Here is a 14952-nt window from a genome sequence, read left to right on the forward strand (position 1 = left end):
TAGCCACAGCTCAAGGAACCCCCAGCAACCTCTGGAGGAAACCCAGGGTTCTGCAGAACCATGATTGAGAACTGTGAAATAAAAAAGCAGCACAGTCACTGCAAGGTTGCTAAATATTCCTTCGGATTTCAGGATATAGTCCTCTGTCTGCCCTGTATTCACTTCCCACAATGCAATGTGGGCAGTGTGCCTGAGACAAGCCGCCTGGTTTGGATATAAGCGGTTTTCTCCTCGCTGTCCACACCCCCTTGTTGTGGTTCTCTGAGAGGTCACTATTGTGGCATTTCGGGACACTCCCTAAACTCCATAAACTTGGACATTGTGGCCGCCGGTCTCAGAATAGAGAAAATGCTGCCACCCGCTGGTTGCTAGTGTGAAATGCGTGATCTAGGTCTGAACTGGCCCAGGTCAAGTTTGAGGAACAGCAGCTGCGCAGTAACTGAGAAGAAGCAGAATCGCCAAACTCTTCACCGCATCGCAAAGCGTAAAGTTGGCCATAGGCTGATTGAAATGCTTCCAGTTCAGAAGGGACGTGCCAAATTTCGGTCAGTGTATGGATGACCCCGCTTACCAGAGGTCAGTCGGTTGATGGGGCATGCTGGATGGCCAGCTTAGCCCAGCTACCCAGGAAAATTAGGCTTATACCCACACATGTGACCTTGCCCTGTTTTATAAAGGGAATGGAGATACGAGGGGTAAAGGGAATGGAGATACGAGGGGTAAAGGGAATGGAGATACGAGGGGTAAAGGGAATGGAGATACGAGGGGTAAAGGGAATGGAGATACGAGGGGTAAAGGGAATGGAGATACGAGGTGTAAAGGGAATGGAGATACGAGGTGTGAAGGGAATGGAGATACGAGGGGTGAAGGGAATGGAGATACGAGGGGTGAAGGGAATGGAGATACGAGGGGTAAAGGGAATGGAGATACGAGGGGTAAAGGGAATGGAGATACGAGGTGTGAAGGGAATGGAGATACGAGGTGTGAAGGGAATGGAGATACGAGGTGTGAAGGGAATGGAGATACGAGGGGTAAAGGGAATGGAGATACGAGGGGTAAAGGGAATGGAGATACGAGGGGTAAAGGGAATGGAGATACGAGGGGTAAAGGGAATGGAGATACGAGGGGTAAAGGGAATGGAGATACGAGGGGTAAAGGGAATGGAGATACGAGGGGTAAAGGGAATGGAGATACGAGGGGTAAAGGGAATGGAGATACGAGGGGTAATGAGGTAGAAGAACATTGGAAACCAATGAATTTATAAGAATTTGTAGGGAAGATGTAGACAGGAAAAAACTGAAATTCACTTCACATTTAGTGAAGAAATATAGAATGTATCAGGGTTAGGTGTGATATAAAAACTGCTGAAGGGATTTAAGCCCCTCCAGTGCAAAGCTCCCCAGCTTATTATCATATAGCTTCTATTCAGACTCCACGCGGATGCATTTTGTTATAATAAAGTAAGGTTGTAACCCATAAAAAAAGTCCTGTTCCTTTTAAAGCACGATATACAGTACAGTGCTGCTGCGGTGTAGTTTGTCCCATTGTATGATGTAAAATGCCTGGTTGATCCAGTCTGTTTCGGTGTCCCCCCTGTAAGTGTGCTGACCACAGTAATCATGGCTGCTGTGATCCATGATACTGTGGTCAGCTTACGTGCCTCCGTCATCCCGAAGTCTCTCCCTCTCCCCCTCCCTCCCCTGCCTGTCAGCTCAATAGGCAGTGATGCGAGAGCTGAACTGCTCCCTGCCCCCCCTCCTTCTGCTATTCTGTGTGGCAGTATAGTCACACTGCATAATTACTGGAATCCCCTCTGTTATAGCAAGCTATGTTTTACAATGTAAATGTTTGCTTTAAATTATGCAGCTAAATACCATACTTCACATCGGCCTTGTGCGGCCACATGCTCTCCTGGCTTACATCAGAGGGGAGTCTCCGCCCCTCCCACTGTACTCCTCAGATTGGGGAAGAAGAGCGCCAGGCGCTGTGAAATAAGGTATTAAAAAAAAAAAAAAAAACATACTGTGCAATATATCTAGCTATAACAGAGGGGATTCCAGTGATTATGCACAGTGACTTTGCAACCACTTTAAAGCGGTGTACCGCCCCCCCCCAAAAAAAAAATTAAGTCAGCAGCTACATATACTGTAGCTGCTGACTTTTAATATTAGGACTCTTACCGGTCCTGGAGTCCAGCGTTGTCGGCACCGCAGCCGATGTTTCCATTGGCTGTTGGATGCTGCCGCCACCATTGCCGGTAAGGGAACCTGGCAGTGAAGCCTTGCGGCTTCACGGCCGGGTACCTACTGCGCACGCGCGAAACGCTCTGCGCTCTCTTACTGGCCTAGAAGCAGCGGAAGGAGGAGGGGGCTAAACTTCTGAGGTACCTCGCCGAGGTCCGACAGAATTGGGGACAGTGTACCTGTAAACAGGTACCCGCTCCCCTCTCCCCCCGAAAGGTGCCAAATGTGGCACCAGAGGGGGGGAAGGAGACAGATAAGCGGAAGTTCCACTTTTGAGTGGAACTCCGCTGTAAGTGAATTTCTGACATGTCCCGTTATGCAGCAACAGTATCCATTGTTTGAAAAGCTCCAACTTTTCTCATTCAAAAGCTGTCCATGACCTCTAGTCCAGAGACTCTGCTTGGGCTGCAATGATGTCATCAGTCTGCTGCAGGCAGGAGGTAGCATTTCGTCAGTCCCCCACCAGTCATCAGACTGTAACTGTCATTTTGTAGCCAGTCACATGGTGAGGTGCTGCCGTAGGGGCTGGTCTGTGCCATGCATTTGTGAACACAACCAAGAACTGCACAGGCACCACGATTTTTGTTTTTATAGGTACTTATATTACACAGTGCAATTTACGCAGCACTTCACATGTACATTATACATTTCACATCAGTCCCTGCCCTCAAGGAGCTTACAATCTAAGGTCCCTAACTCACATTCATAGATACACATACTAGGGCCAATTTAGACAGGAGCCAATTAAACTACCAGCGTGTCTTTGGAGTGTGGGCGGAAACGGGAGTACCCAGAGGAAACCCACGCAGGCACAGGAAGAACATGCAAACTCCAGGCAGGTAGTGCCGTGGTTGCGGTTTGAATGGATGAACAGGTGGAAGTGCTAACCACTTAGTCACTGTGCTTCCATTATGTCAACTCCCAGTCCAGGAAGTAGGTGGTGACCCTGATTGATGCCAAAACATGAAAGGTTCTGTTCTTCTGGAGAGAAAAGCAGACGAAAGCATTGTCCGGGAGAGTACTGTAATCCTGTGACTGGTAATATAAACCTGGAAGTGTTACATAGGTACATTGCTGAGCATGCTGTGTTTGACATGTAGTAATAAATCTGGGTTCCACTTTAAAGAAGCTCTTTAACATTATTTGTTTTTTGACTGCATTGTATTCATTTGTGTGTTCTTCTTTTATTCTGCAGACTGCCAGATGGATTTACACAGCTCCGCAGCCTGGCTCACCTGGCGCTCAATGATGTTTCCTTGCAGACGCTGCCCGGTGACATTGGCAAGTGAGTGTCATTTCCTGCCAATTATCCTTTAGGACAGGGGTGTCAAACTCAATTTCATTGAGGGCCACGTCACCATTATGGTTGCTTTCAAAGGGCCAGTTGTATCAGTAAGACTATGTATGCAGAGTTCAGGGGTGCTCTACATACAGAGTGCAGAGTTCAGGAGTGCTCTACATACAGAGTGCAGAGTTCAGGAGTGCTCTACATACAGAGTGCAGAGTTCAGGAGTGCTCTACATACAGAGTGCAGAGTTCAGGAGTGCTCTACATACAGAGTGCAGAGTTCAGGAGTGCTCTACATACAGAGTGCTCTACATACAGAGTGCTCTACATACAGAGTGCTCTACATACAGAGTGCTCTACATACAGAGTGCTCTACATACAGAGTGCTCTACATACAGAGTGCTCTACATACAGAGTGCTCTACATACAGAGTGCTCTACATACAGAGTGCAGAGTTCAGGAGTGCTCTACATACAGAGTGCTCTACATACAGAGTGCTCTACATACAGAGTGCTCTACATACAGAGTGCTCTACATACAGAGTGCTCTACATACAGAGTGCTCTACATACAGAGTGCTCTACATACAGAGTGCAGAGTTCAGGAGTGCTCTACATACAGAGTGCAGAGTTCAGGAGTGCTCTACATACAGAGTGCAGAGTCCAGAATTACAGAGTGTACTGCATACATGCGGGGAGATCCTTGGTCATCATCTGTTCCCGCCATGAGTGCAAGCAGGGCAGGCACGCATATGCGAGAGCTGCGAGTCGCTAAGAGGAAAGCTGTCCTTGTAAACACAGAAGGCTTCTGTGTTTACAAGTGATAGCGGTGAGCAGGGAGCAGAGGACGAGAGCCAGAGGTGGTGGAATAGAGTTTCGCCATGTTCTGGCTGATAAAAAGCCCTGGCTGCAAGGGCCACATGAAATTACCCAAAGGGCCGGATTCGGCCCCTGGCCTTGTGTTTGACACATGTGCTTTAGGATTACACAGCAGCCAATCAGAATTTGCTTTTAATGAATAGGAGACTAGTGTTTACACCTATCGAATAAACACATAAAATGCAGCTCACAAAATAAATGTCAGCTCTGTCAGAATGTTTTCCATGGTTCATCGGTTTACTATTTCTTTTTTCTTCTTCTATTAGTTTAGCAAATTTGGTCACATTGGAATTACGGGAAAACCTGCTGAAGTCTGTGCCATCGTGAGTATATTCAGCAAGCTAAATCTTTGTCTATAATCCGTTTATGAGAAACACCACAACTCCTCCAATACCATCACAATAGGCAACGCTGCTCCCAGGCTTTAATTCAGGTCACCTTCATGGAAGATCGGAAGCGGAATGCCAGCAGGGGGTTGTCCTCTGTGCCCTACAGACTACACAAATCCAAAGAAAAGTACTGGCTGCACTCTGAGAACAATTCAAACTTTGGTATCTTTATTCATCTGTGTGACATTGACAGTCCCTGCCTGGGAAAACCCCCCAGTAGCCGCCGTCTCCTCTGACGCAATTTACCCACAATGCTCTGCTCTACAATTATGCTCAGCCTTTTGAGTATAACGCCTGCGAAGGTGGCCCCAGGTGGGGACTCTGATAATGCTGCTATAATGTTACAAGGTGATGACACTGGTAGTAAGAAAACCTTTTTCTCTTTTGTTAATTGATGGACACAGCTCCAGAATCTTCTTGACCATTGGGTTATGCTGCCCCCTACAGGAGTAGGACACTAGGCTTTACCATGCTTATGGGGCATATAGGTGGATGGGTCTGGCAGCAGCATTCATGATGAGCCTGAAGGGGGGAATGGCCTTTATAGAGGTCAGCCAAAGAAAAGTTAAGTTTGTGGTCTTGTTGGCGATAATCTGGTGTCAGCAGAACCTGGGATCTTTTTATTGGTTATCGAGTCCTAGCAGGGATTAGGATCTTTTTAGTGATAATACAGTCACAGCAGAGGTGGTATGGTATCTTGATGGGGATAATCTGGTGTCAGAACTGACAAGATTGCAGTCCATTAATACACAACAGAAAGAAATTGAGGAAGAGCGATCGGACTGTACAGGCCCAAGAGAGGAGCGTCCACTAGATTATTAAAAAGTTACATATTTTATTTCGATATACATTTAGTACTCTCCTAGGTAGGTGCTAGGAAAAACTATAAGAGGGACCCTGTCTGCTTATCAGTGGGGGTCTAATTGTTCAGCTAGGCTGTCATGTGTTTCCAGGTGTGCCTGTTGAGCTTGGGGAGTCTCCCCACTGTGTCCAACGAGGGCTCTTATTGGACAGTGGAGGAAACCTGACCAATATCACACCAGGGCTTGTATCTATACCAGAGGACAGAATCTGCCGCAATGCATCCTGGGATGGGGTATAAGTCTGAGGGGAGCACATGACAGGGTGTCTTTGGCGGGAAGCAGAGTCCCAGGAGGAGGGTGATGGCTGTCTCTCCTCCTGTCAGCGTGAGGAAAGTGTCCTTGGCGTTCGGCCTAAAGGACTGAAGGTTGAGCTGAGCTGCAGAGAGGGATCCAGTGTGCTGAGGACTGAGTGGAGCTGCTGGGCAGAAGTTTCCAGGAAAGCAGTGTTGTGAGTACTGGAAACTACCCAGGGGTCTGCTTAGGATAGGGGGACCACTCCAGAAGGTCTGAGGGATCCAGGAGCCAGCTAACCAGTAGAGAGGGCTTGGAAAGGGGGTGCCAGAGTTTAATCCCTGAAGATAGGTGTGTGTGAAAGAGGGTGCCGGTGCGGGCCCTGAAGTGTTAAGCGTTGCAGCAGTCATACAAGTAGCTACCTCAGTGAAGAGGGTTAAAGGAAGCTTTAACTAGGCCTTTGTGCCACATGAAAGTATCAGAAGTCAGTTCTGCGTTGGCAGACAGCAAGTGTGCGTTAACCAGCGTTTACCGGCATTGACTGGCAATCCAGCCAGCGTCAAGTCAGCACCAATGGGCGTTTTTCAGTTGTCCCACACAAATTGTGCATAGTTGAGCCAGAGGAGTATCCCACTCATCCCTTCTCCCATCCAAGTTCAAAATAAATATAAAAAACTCAGATACTGGACTGATTCTTGTCTCAGTGCTCACACTTGGAGAACATGCTTAAATGTGATGTTGGTACTAGTGGTAACCCAGGCGGACCCATAGCCAGCAAAACGGCTGGGAATCCTGCTACATATACATTCAAAAAACATTGATGCCAGCGTATCCATCTTCATTTAAAAATACAGAAGTTACTTAAAGCGGTTTCCTACATGTGGTTACATAGTGAGAGAAATGAGCACTCGTGTGTTAGGTCCTTACATGCTGACGCGTTTCGCCAATGCTTCATCAGGGTCTATGAAGACCACACAGTACTCGTCTATGAAAAAGAACAATCCCATTTACAATCATATTTAAGTACATACATAATTTCTTCAATATTTACAACAGCGATATTGTTTGTTACAGCCATATGTCAGACATGTGGGACCCACCTCAGCAGCCAACCACATCCGCACACAAACTCCCTGGGCGGGCGCCGGGGCAGCAAGAAGATTTCACCCACAGAGCTATCGCCCTAAAACATTTATAGAATGATAGTAACTATCTATACATGGTAGTCAATGTGTTCCTTCTAAATCTGCAGATTAGTGAAACTGACGAATAGAACACTTATTGCACTTTTCCACTGCAAGTACCGGCTCGGCTCTACTCGGCCCTGCTTGGCCCGGTTTGCTTTTCCACTGCTGGTACCGCATGGTATGGTGTTGGAACGGTTCGGTACGGTTTGGTATGGTTTGCTTTTCCACTAAAGTAGTACTAAAGTTAAGTGGGATAACAACGGGGTGGGTGGGATTCTCTGACCAATCAGTGGCTAGTAGTGACTGCATGCAAAGGATTGTGGGATATGGTACCGGTATGGTACCTCTTGGAACCACAATCGAGGTGGTACTGTTTTTGAGAGCTGTACCGTTCGGTTCCATGCAGTGGAAAAGCGCCGCCTTACCGTACCGTACCAAACCGTTCCTACACCGTACCATGCGGTACCAGCAGTGGAAAAGCACAAAAGCGTGCCGAACCGTTTGGTTCCATGCCGTGGAAAAGTGCAATTACTGTGGGACCCGTCCCACAAGGGAGAGTGTGGATCAAACCGAAATCCACCAAATCATCCTACCGAATCAGTAGTGTAGGGATCAGTGTATAGAAAGTGGACGTTGTCCACAAACTAGTGTGTTAGGACTGTGCAGTATACCTTATAGATATAAAAACAAAGGTGTATATAGTCTGTAATAGATGTTTGTTTCGGTTTGTAAGGGCTATATTCTATTCCTGTAATTAATTAGATTTACATTCAGATCTGTGTGTAGCCCCACATATGCTATAGGTAGGAGAGATGGTGCCGTTTAGACAATATCCAGCTCCTAGATTCACCTGAAGAACATGTACAGCTGCAAGAAAAAGTATGTGAACCCTTTGGAATGATATGGATTTCTGCACAAATTGGTCATAAAATGTGATCTGATCCTCATCATCAGCTAAGTCACAACAATAGACAATCACAGTCTGCTTAAACGAATAACACACAAAGAATGAAATGTTGCCATGTTTTTATTGAACACACCATGTAAACATTCACAGTGCAAGTGGAAAAAGTATGTGAACCCTTGGATTTAATAACTGGTTGAACCTCCTTTTGGCAGCAATAACTTCAATAGTTGCAGATCAGACGTGCACAATAGTCAGGAGTAATTCTTGACCATTCCTCTTTACAGAACTGTTTCAGTTCAGAAATATTCTTGGGATGTCTGTTGTGAATCGCTTTCTTGAGGTCATGCCACAGCATCTCAATCGGGTTGAGGTCAGGACTCTGACTGGGCCACTTAAGAAGGCGTATTTTCTTCTGTTTAAGAGCCCATTCACATTGAGGCGACACGACTTCGGGGGGCGACCTGTGAAGTCGCATGCACCGCGACTTCGGCGCGACTTGCAGAGACTTCACATAATGGAAGTCTATGCAAGTCGCTCCGAGGTCGCCCCAAAGTAGTACAGGACCCTTTTTCTAAGTTGGAGCGACTTGCGTCGCTCCTATTAGAACGGGTCCTGTACTACTCAATGGACCGCGACTTGTCAGGCTGACAAGTCGCCTGACAAGTCGCACTAATGTGAATGGACTCTAAGCCATTCTGTTGTTTTACTTCTGTGCTTTGGGTCATTGTCCTGTTGCAACACCCATCTTCTGTTGAGCTTCAGCTGGTAGACAGATGGCCTTAAGTTCTCCTGCAAAATGTCTTGATCAACTTGGGAATTCATTTTTCCTTCGATGATCGCAATCCGTCCAGGCTCTGATGCAGCAAAGCAGCCCCAAACCATGATGCCTCCACCACCATTCTTCACAGTTGGGATTAGGTTTTGATGTTGGTGTGCTGTGCCTCTTTTTCGCCACACATAGTGTTGTTTGTTTCTTCCAAACAACTCCACTTTGGTTTAATCTGTCCACAGAATATTTTGCCAGTACTGCTGTGGAACATCCAGGTGCTCTTGTGCAAACTAAACGTGCAGCAATGTTTTGTTTGGACAGCAGTGGCTTCCTCTGTGGTATCCTCCCATGAAATCCATTCTTGTTTAGTCTTTTACGTGCCAGTGACTTTTGTAAGTCTTTAGCTGATACTCTTGGATTCTTCTTCACCTCGTTGAGCAGTCTGTGCTGTGCTCTTGCAGTCATCTTTACAGGACGGCCACTCCTAGGGAGAGTAGCAGCGGTGCTGAACTTTCTCTATTTATAGACAATTTGTCTTACCGGGGACTGATGCACAGCAAGGCTTTTGGAGATACTTTTATAACCCTTTCCAGCTTTATGCAAGGCAACAATTCTTAATCGTAGGTCTTCTGAGAGCTCTTTTGTGCGAGGCAACATTCACATCAGGCAATGCTTCTTGTGAAAAGCAAACCCAGAACTGGTGTGTGTTTTTTATAGGGCAGGGCAGCTGTAACCAACACCTCCAATCTCATCTCATCGATTGGACTCCAGTTGGCTGACATCTCACTCCAATTAGCTCTTGGAGATGTCATTAGTTTAGGGGTTCACATACTTTTTCCACCTGCACTGTGAATGCTTACATGGTGTGTTCAATAAAAACATGGGAACATTTCATGCTTTGTGTGTTATTAGTTTAAGCAGACTGTGATTGTCTGTCTATTGTTGTGACTTAGATGATGATCAGATCACATTTTATGACCAATTTGTGCAGAAATCCATATCATTCCAAAGGGTTCACATACTTTTTCTTGCAGCTGTATATATCTGAGGATCTAATATGTCATCTGTATCTAACCTCTTTATATTAAGAGTGGATATGACTCATTAGTGAGGATCTCGAGATACATCCAAGTCCACCAGGACAGCCTTAAATTATTATTTTATTTTTTATTTTTTCCCCAAGAAAATTTTATTGAGTTTTCAAGCATAACAAATGCCGGTAAGCTTGTTCAGGTTATGCGGTTGCAGCCGCCATAATGTTTAGAGGTACAAATCCGAATCTTACCCTTAACCAGTGGTAGACCTAACCAGGTCAATCGAGGTATCTTATAACAGAGTTGTTGAACATATTGTATAAAACCAACTGTGTTTCTAGGTTTTGGGGAAGATGCCCCTTGAATAATGAAGTAACTGTTGAACCAGAGCCTAAGAGGTGGGGTGGTTCCAAAGAAGGGGGTCATGGGGGGGATCGAAAAAAAAAGGGGGGGGGCATATTTGAATCTTAAGGAAATCATGAAAGAATAAAGTAGAAGTCGGGAATGGGAGGAGGGGGAAAGAGGTGAGGTGAATGGACAGCCTTAAATTATGTCTCGTTGATATCTGGTCACAGCGGGGAGGGAAGAACGCGACCTCCTAAGAAAGTTACTGTAACAGCGGAGTTTGGACAATCGTTTTTTTTTTTTTTTTTTTTGCATCATTGAGGTTTATCTGCTGTTTTGCAGGTCTCTTTCATTCCTGGTTAAATTGGAACATTTGGATCTCGGAAGCAATGACCTACAGGTTCTGGTAAGGAGAGAACCTAAAGATGGAAGCTGTCTTTTGTCTTGTTGTAACACTGTTCTGATTCCTGAACGATTAAACTCTCCTATTCTCTCCATCACAGCCTGACACACTCGGTGCTCTTCCCAACCTCCGAGAATTGTGGCTTGACCGGAACCAGCTCACCTCTCTGCCCCCGGTGAGTTTTCTGCCACCTTCGCTCACCTGACTATTGCATACAATGGTGGTGTATATTGATTTAGCATGTTCTGTCGGAGGTTCCATGATCCGAGGTTTAACATTTCCTTCTACAAGCCACGGGTATAGAATTACTTCTAGACTCTTTTGTCTGTCTCCATGCCAAACCTCAGCAATCCAGCTTTGTGAATGTTGACTCCTAGACTGAATGATATTCGGTTTCCTCATCCTGGAGAAGTCCTGACCACCATCTATTGGTTCACTTTAACAGAAACTGCATTTTTTTAAGTCCCTGGGGAGGTTTATCGCTGCTCTGCAGAATCATTTGGGCTTTATCCAAACAGTTTGGAGTTTACATAAAAGGGTTTCATATAGAGGGGTTTTCATTAACACGGTATGCTGGGTTTTTGGTTCTTGGTGTCCTGCGGTGGTTGTCCTCAATGTGAGGCTGGCTGTGCCAAAAGCAAGTAAAAATGAACCCCCAACGCTTAACTTCTTGTTGCCCAACCTGTGGCCCTTTCAGACTTAAGCTGTATACACACTATACAACTTTTGTTGTTAGATTTCCTTTAGATTTAAGGCACGAACGATCGGCCGTCTTTTGTCCGGTGCTGTCGTGTTAGTTCAAAAGTGCTAAAGACTGCACACGAATTTTGTCGGCCAACAACAAACTGCAGAAGTGATGTCATGTGATGGTTAACTTTCCGTGTGTTTTTCCTTCTCTGAGCATGCCCAGTCTTGCTCATCTGCTGTTTGTCGGCCGAATTCTGTGCTGACTGAGGAACAATCGGCCGTTCTGGTGTTGGCCAACAAAAATTTTAAAGCCTGCACACCAGAATCTGTTCGGCCGAAAAGTCGCAGTCGGTTGTCGGAAGCATCATACTAACGATCGGACGGTGGCCGAATATTTACGGCCGACAATCGCTACGTGTGTACGGGCCTTCACTTTCAACTATGTAGTGCAAGGGCCTGTCTGACTGCATACGAAGTGAAAGTGTTTAGATTTTTTCCTTTAGATTTACCAAAACCATATGAGGTCAAACCTAAAGAAAATTTGTATAGTGTGTATCCAGCTTGACTCCGCTCCTGCAGACAGTAGTCTGTGGGGTTGATAAATGGGGCTTTTCCACTGCATGGTACGGCTCGCTTTGGCGCTTTTCCACCGCATGGTACGTGTTTTAACGGTTCGGTACGGTTTGGTACAGGGGCGCTTTTCCACTACATGGTACGGCTCGGTACGGCTCGCTTAAATAGTACCACCTTGTTTGGGGTTCCAAGCGGGCCGTACCTATTCCATATCCCACAATCCTTTGAATGCAACATTGATTGTTTGTCACTACTAGCCACTGATTGGTCAGAGAATCATTGTAATCCCACCCACTTACTACTTTAGTGGAAAAGCAAACCGAGCCAAGTAGAGCCTATACAGTGCCGACTCGTACCACGCAGTGGAAAATCAATAGAGCCGAGCTTGGTATAGCAGTGCCGAGTGGAGCCGAGCCGGTACTGGCAGTGGAAAAGTGCCATTACTAACAAGGGAGCACTCAGAATCTGGTGCAGCTTTGCATGGTAGTTATCAGCTTCTATATTCAGCTTTTTCAATTAAGCTTTGACAATAAAACCTGAAAGCTGATTGGTTTCTATACAGAGCTGCAACAGCTTTTGCACTCTCCCATTTTAGTAAATCAACCCCTGTGTCTTTATTACTTACAATGGGTACGGAAAGTATTTAGACCCCCTTAAATTTTTCACTCTTTGTTATATTGCAGCCATTTGCTAAAATCATTTAAGTTCATTCTTCTTCCTCATGAATGTACACATAGCACCCCATACTGACAGAAAAACACAGAATTGTTGACATTGTTGCAGATTTATTAAAAAAGAAAAACTGAAATGTCACATGGTCCTAAGTATTCAGACCCTTTGCTGTGACACTCATATATTTAACTCAGGTGCTTTCCATTTCTTCTGATCATCCTTGAGATGGTTCTACACCTTCATTTGAGTCCAGCTGTGTTTGATTATACTGATTGGACTTGATTAGGAAAGCCACACACCTGTCTATATAAGACCTTCCAGATCACAATGCATGTCAGAGCAAATGAGAATCATGAGGTCAAAGGAACTGCCTGAAGAGCTCAGAGACAGAATTGTGGCAAGGCACAGATCTGGCCAAGGTTACAAAAAGATTTCTGCTGCACTTAAGGTTCCTAAGAGCACAGTGGCCTCCCTAATCCTCAAATGGAAGACGTTTGGGATGACCAGAACCCTTCCTAGAGCTGGCCGTCCGGCCAAACTGAGCTATCGGGGGAGAAGAGCCTTGGTGAGAGAGGTAAAGAAGAACCCAAAGATCACTGTGGCTGAGCTCCAGAGATGCAGTCAGGAGATGGGAGAAAGTTGTAGAAAGTCAACCATCACTGCAGCCCTCCACCAGTCGGGGCTTTATGGCAGAGTGGCCCGACGGAAGCCTCTCCTCAGTGTAAGACACATGAAAGCCCGCATGGAGTTTGCTAAAAAAACACCTGAAGGACTCCAAGATGGTGAGAAATAAGATTCTCTGGTCTGATGAGACCAAAATAGAACTTTTTGGCCTTAATTCTAAGCGGTATGTGTGGAGAAAACCAGGCACTGCTCATCACCTGTCCAGTATAGTCCCAACAGTGAAGCATGGTGGTGGCAGCATCATGCTATGGGGGTGTTTTTCAGCTGCAGGGACAGGACGACTGGTTGCAATCGAGGGAAAGATGAATGCGGCCAAGTACAGGGATATCCTGGACAAAAACCTTCTCCAGAGTGCTCTGGACCTCAGACTGGGCCGAAGGTTTACCTTCCAACAAGACAATGACCCTAAGCACACAGCTAAAATAACGAAGGAGTGGCTTCACAACAACTCCGTGACTGTTCTTGAATGGCCCAGCCAGAGCCCTGACTTAAACCCAATTGAGCATCTCTGGAGAGACCTAAAAATGGCTGTCCACCAACGTTTACCATCCAACCTGACAGAACTGGAGAGGATCTGCAAGGAGGAATGGCAGAGGATCCCCAAATCCAGGTGTGAAAGACTTGTTGCATCTTTCCCAAAAAGACTCCTGGCTGTATTAGATCAAAAGGGGGCTTCTACTAAATACTGAGCAAAGGTCTGAATACTTAGGACCATGTGATATTTCAGTTTTTCTTTTTTAATAAATCTGCAACAATGTCAACAATTCTGTGTTTTTCTGTCAGTATGGGGTGCTATGTGTACATTCATGAGGAAGAAGAATGAACTTAAATGATTTTAGCAAATGGCTGCAATATAACAAAGAGTGAAAAATTTAAGGGGGTCTGAATACTTTCCGTACCCACTGTAGGTTCTTACTCAAGTGACTGAAGGGTGCTTGTAATGACTGCAACAGCTTGCGTCATGCAAAACCAGTAAAAAGAAAGAAAATTGCCATGGACTTTCACAAATGAATCAATGGACAGATTCCCTGCTGAGCAGGTGGACTCCGGGCGGTGTCCGCCCCACGTAAAAGGGTCCTTGCCTGACCAGCAAAAAACTGGAGTGCAAAATCTGGTGCAGCTCTGCACAGAAACAAATCGGCTTCTAAGTTCAGCTTGTTCAGTTGAGCTTTGAGAAAAATAACCTGGAAGCTGATTGGTTTCTATGCACAGCTGCACCAGAGTTTGCAATCTCTAGTTTTAGTAAATCAACTCCATAATATCACATAGGTCTGTTATTGAATGTTTTGAGGCCTTGCAGAATCCCCTACCTCCAGGGCGACTCAGTGACCTTACTGAGTTGCCCTATAGCAGGGGACCCCCAGAGGTCTTGAAATTTTTCTTATCTGACCTTTGTGTTAATAATCAGTTTTGCAAATGCTTGCTTGGAATGCTGGTGACTTCTTTTCTATTGTGTGATAACTGTGGGCACTCCAGCACTGGGGTCTGTGCTAGCAGCTGTGATAACCTTTCCTCTATTCCCGTCCCACTGTATTGCAGGAATTGGGGAATCTACGGCGATTGGTGTGCCTGGATGTCTCAGAGAACAAGCTGGAGGAACTTCCTGCAGAGATCAGCGGCCTTGTGTCTCTCACCGATCTGCTGCTATCTCAGAACCTGCTGACCAGCTTACCGGCTGGAATAGGTTAGTACAGCTTCTGGTAGTCTTGGAACAGCTGTGCAGAGCTCTGCAATCAATGGAAGCATGATTTTACATCTCCTGGGTATTGAAAGTTGTAGCTTCTCAGATATTATTATGTTT

At 45.8% G+C, this 14952-nt stretch overlaps 1 protein-coding gene across 14 annotated transcripts in view; it reads left to right on the forward strand.

The window, feature by feature from the left end:
• SCRIB (scribble planar cell polarity protein) overlaps positions 1-14952 on the forward strand; it is a 295493-nt gene that overhangs the window by 78442 nt on the left and 202099 nt on the right. For all 14 annotated transcript variants that reach the window (XM_082257570.1, XM_082257580.1, XM_082257581.1 and 11 more), the window contains exons 4-8: positions 3439-3528; positions 4674-4730; positions 10475-10538; positions 10636-10710; positions 14691-14835. In XM_082257570.1, the coding sequence (XP_082113696.1) occupies positions 3439-3528; positions 4674-4730; positions 10475-10538; positions 10636-10710; positions 14691-14835 (431 nt within the window). The remainder of the gene's footprint in view (positions 1-3438; positions 3529-4673; positions 4731-10474; positions 10539-10635; positions 10711-14690; positions 14836-14952) is intronic.

Source organism: Pelophylax lessonae (genome assembly GCF_965119305.1).
Source record: "Pelophylax lessonae genome assembly, chromosome: 5".
In the NCBI taxonomy this organism is placed as follows: domain Eukaryota; kingdom Metazoa; phylum Chordata; class Amphibia; order Anura; family Ranidae; genus Pelophylax; species Pelophylax lessonae.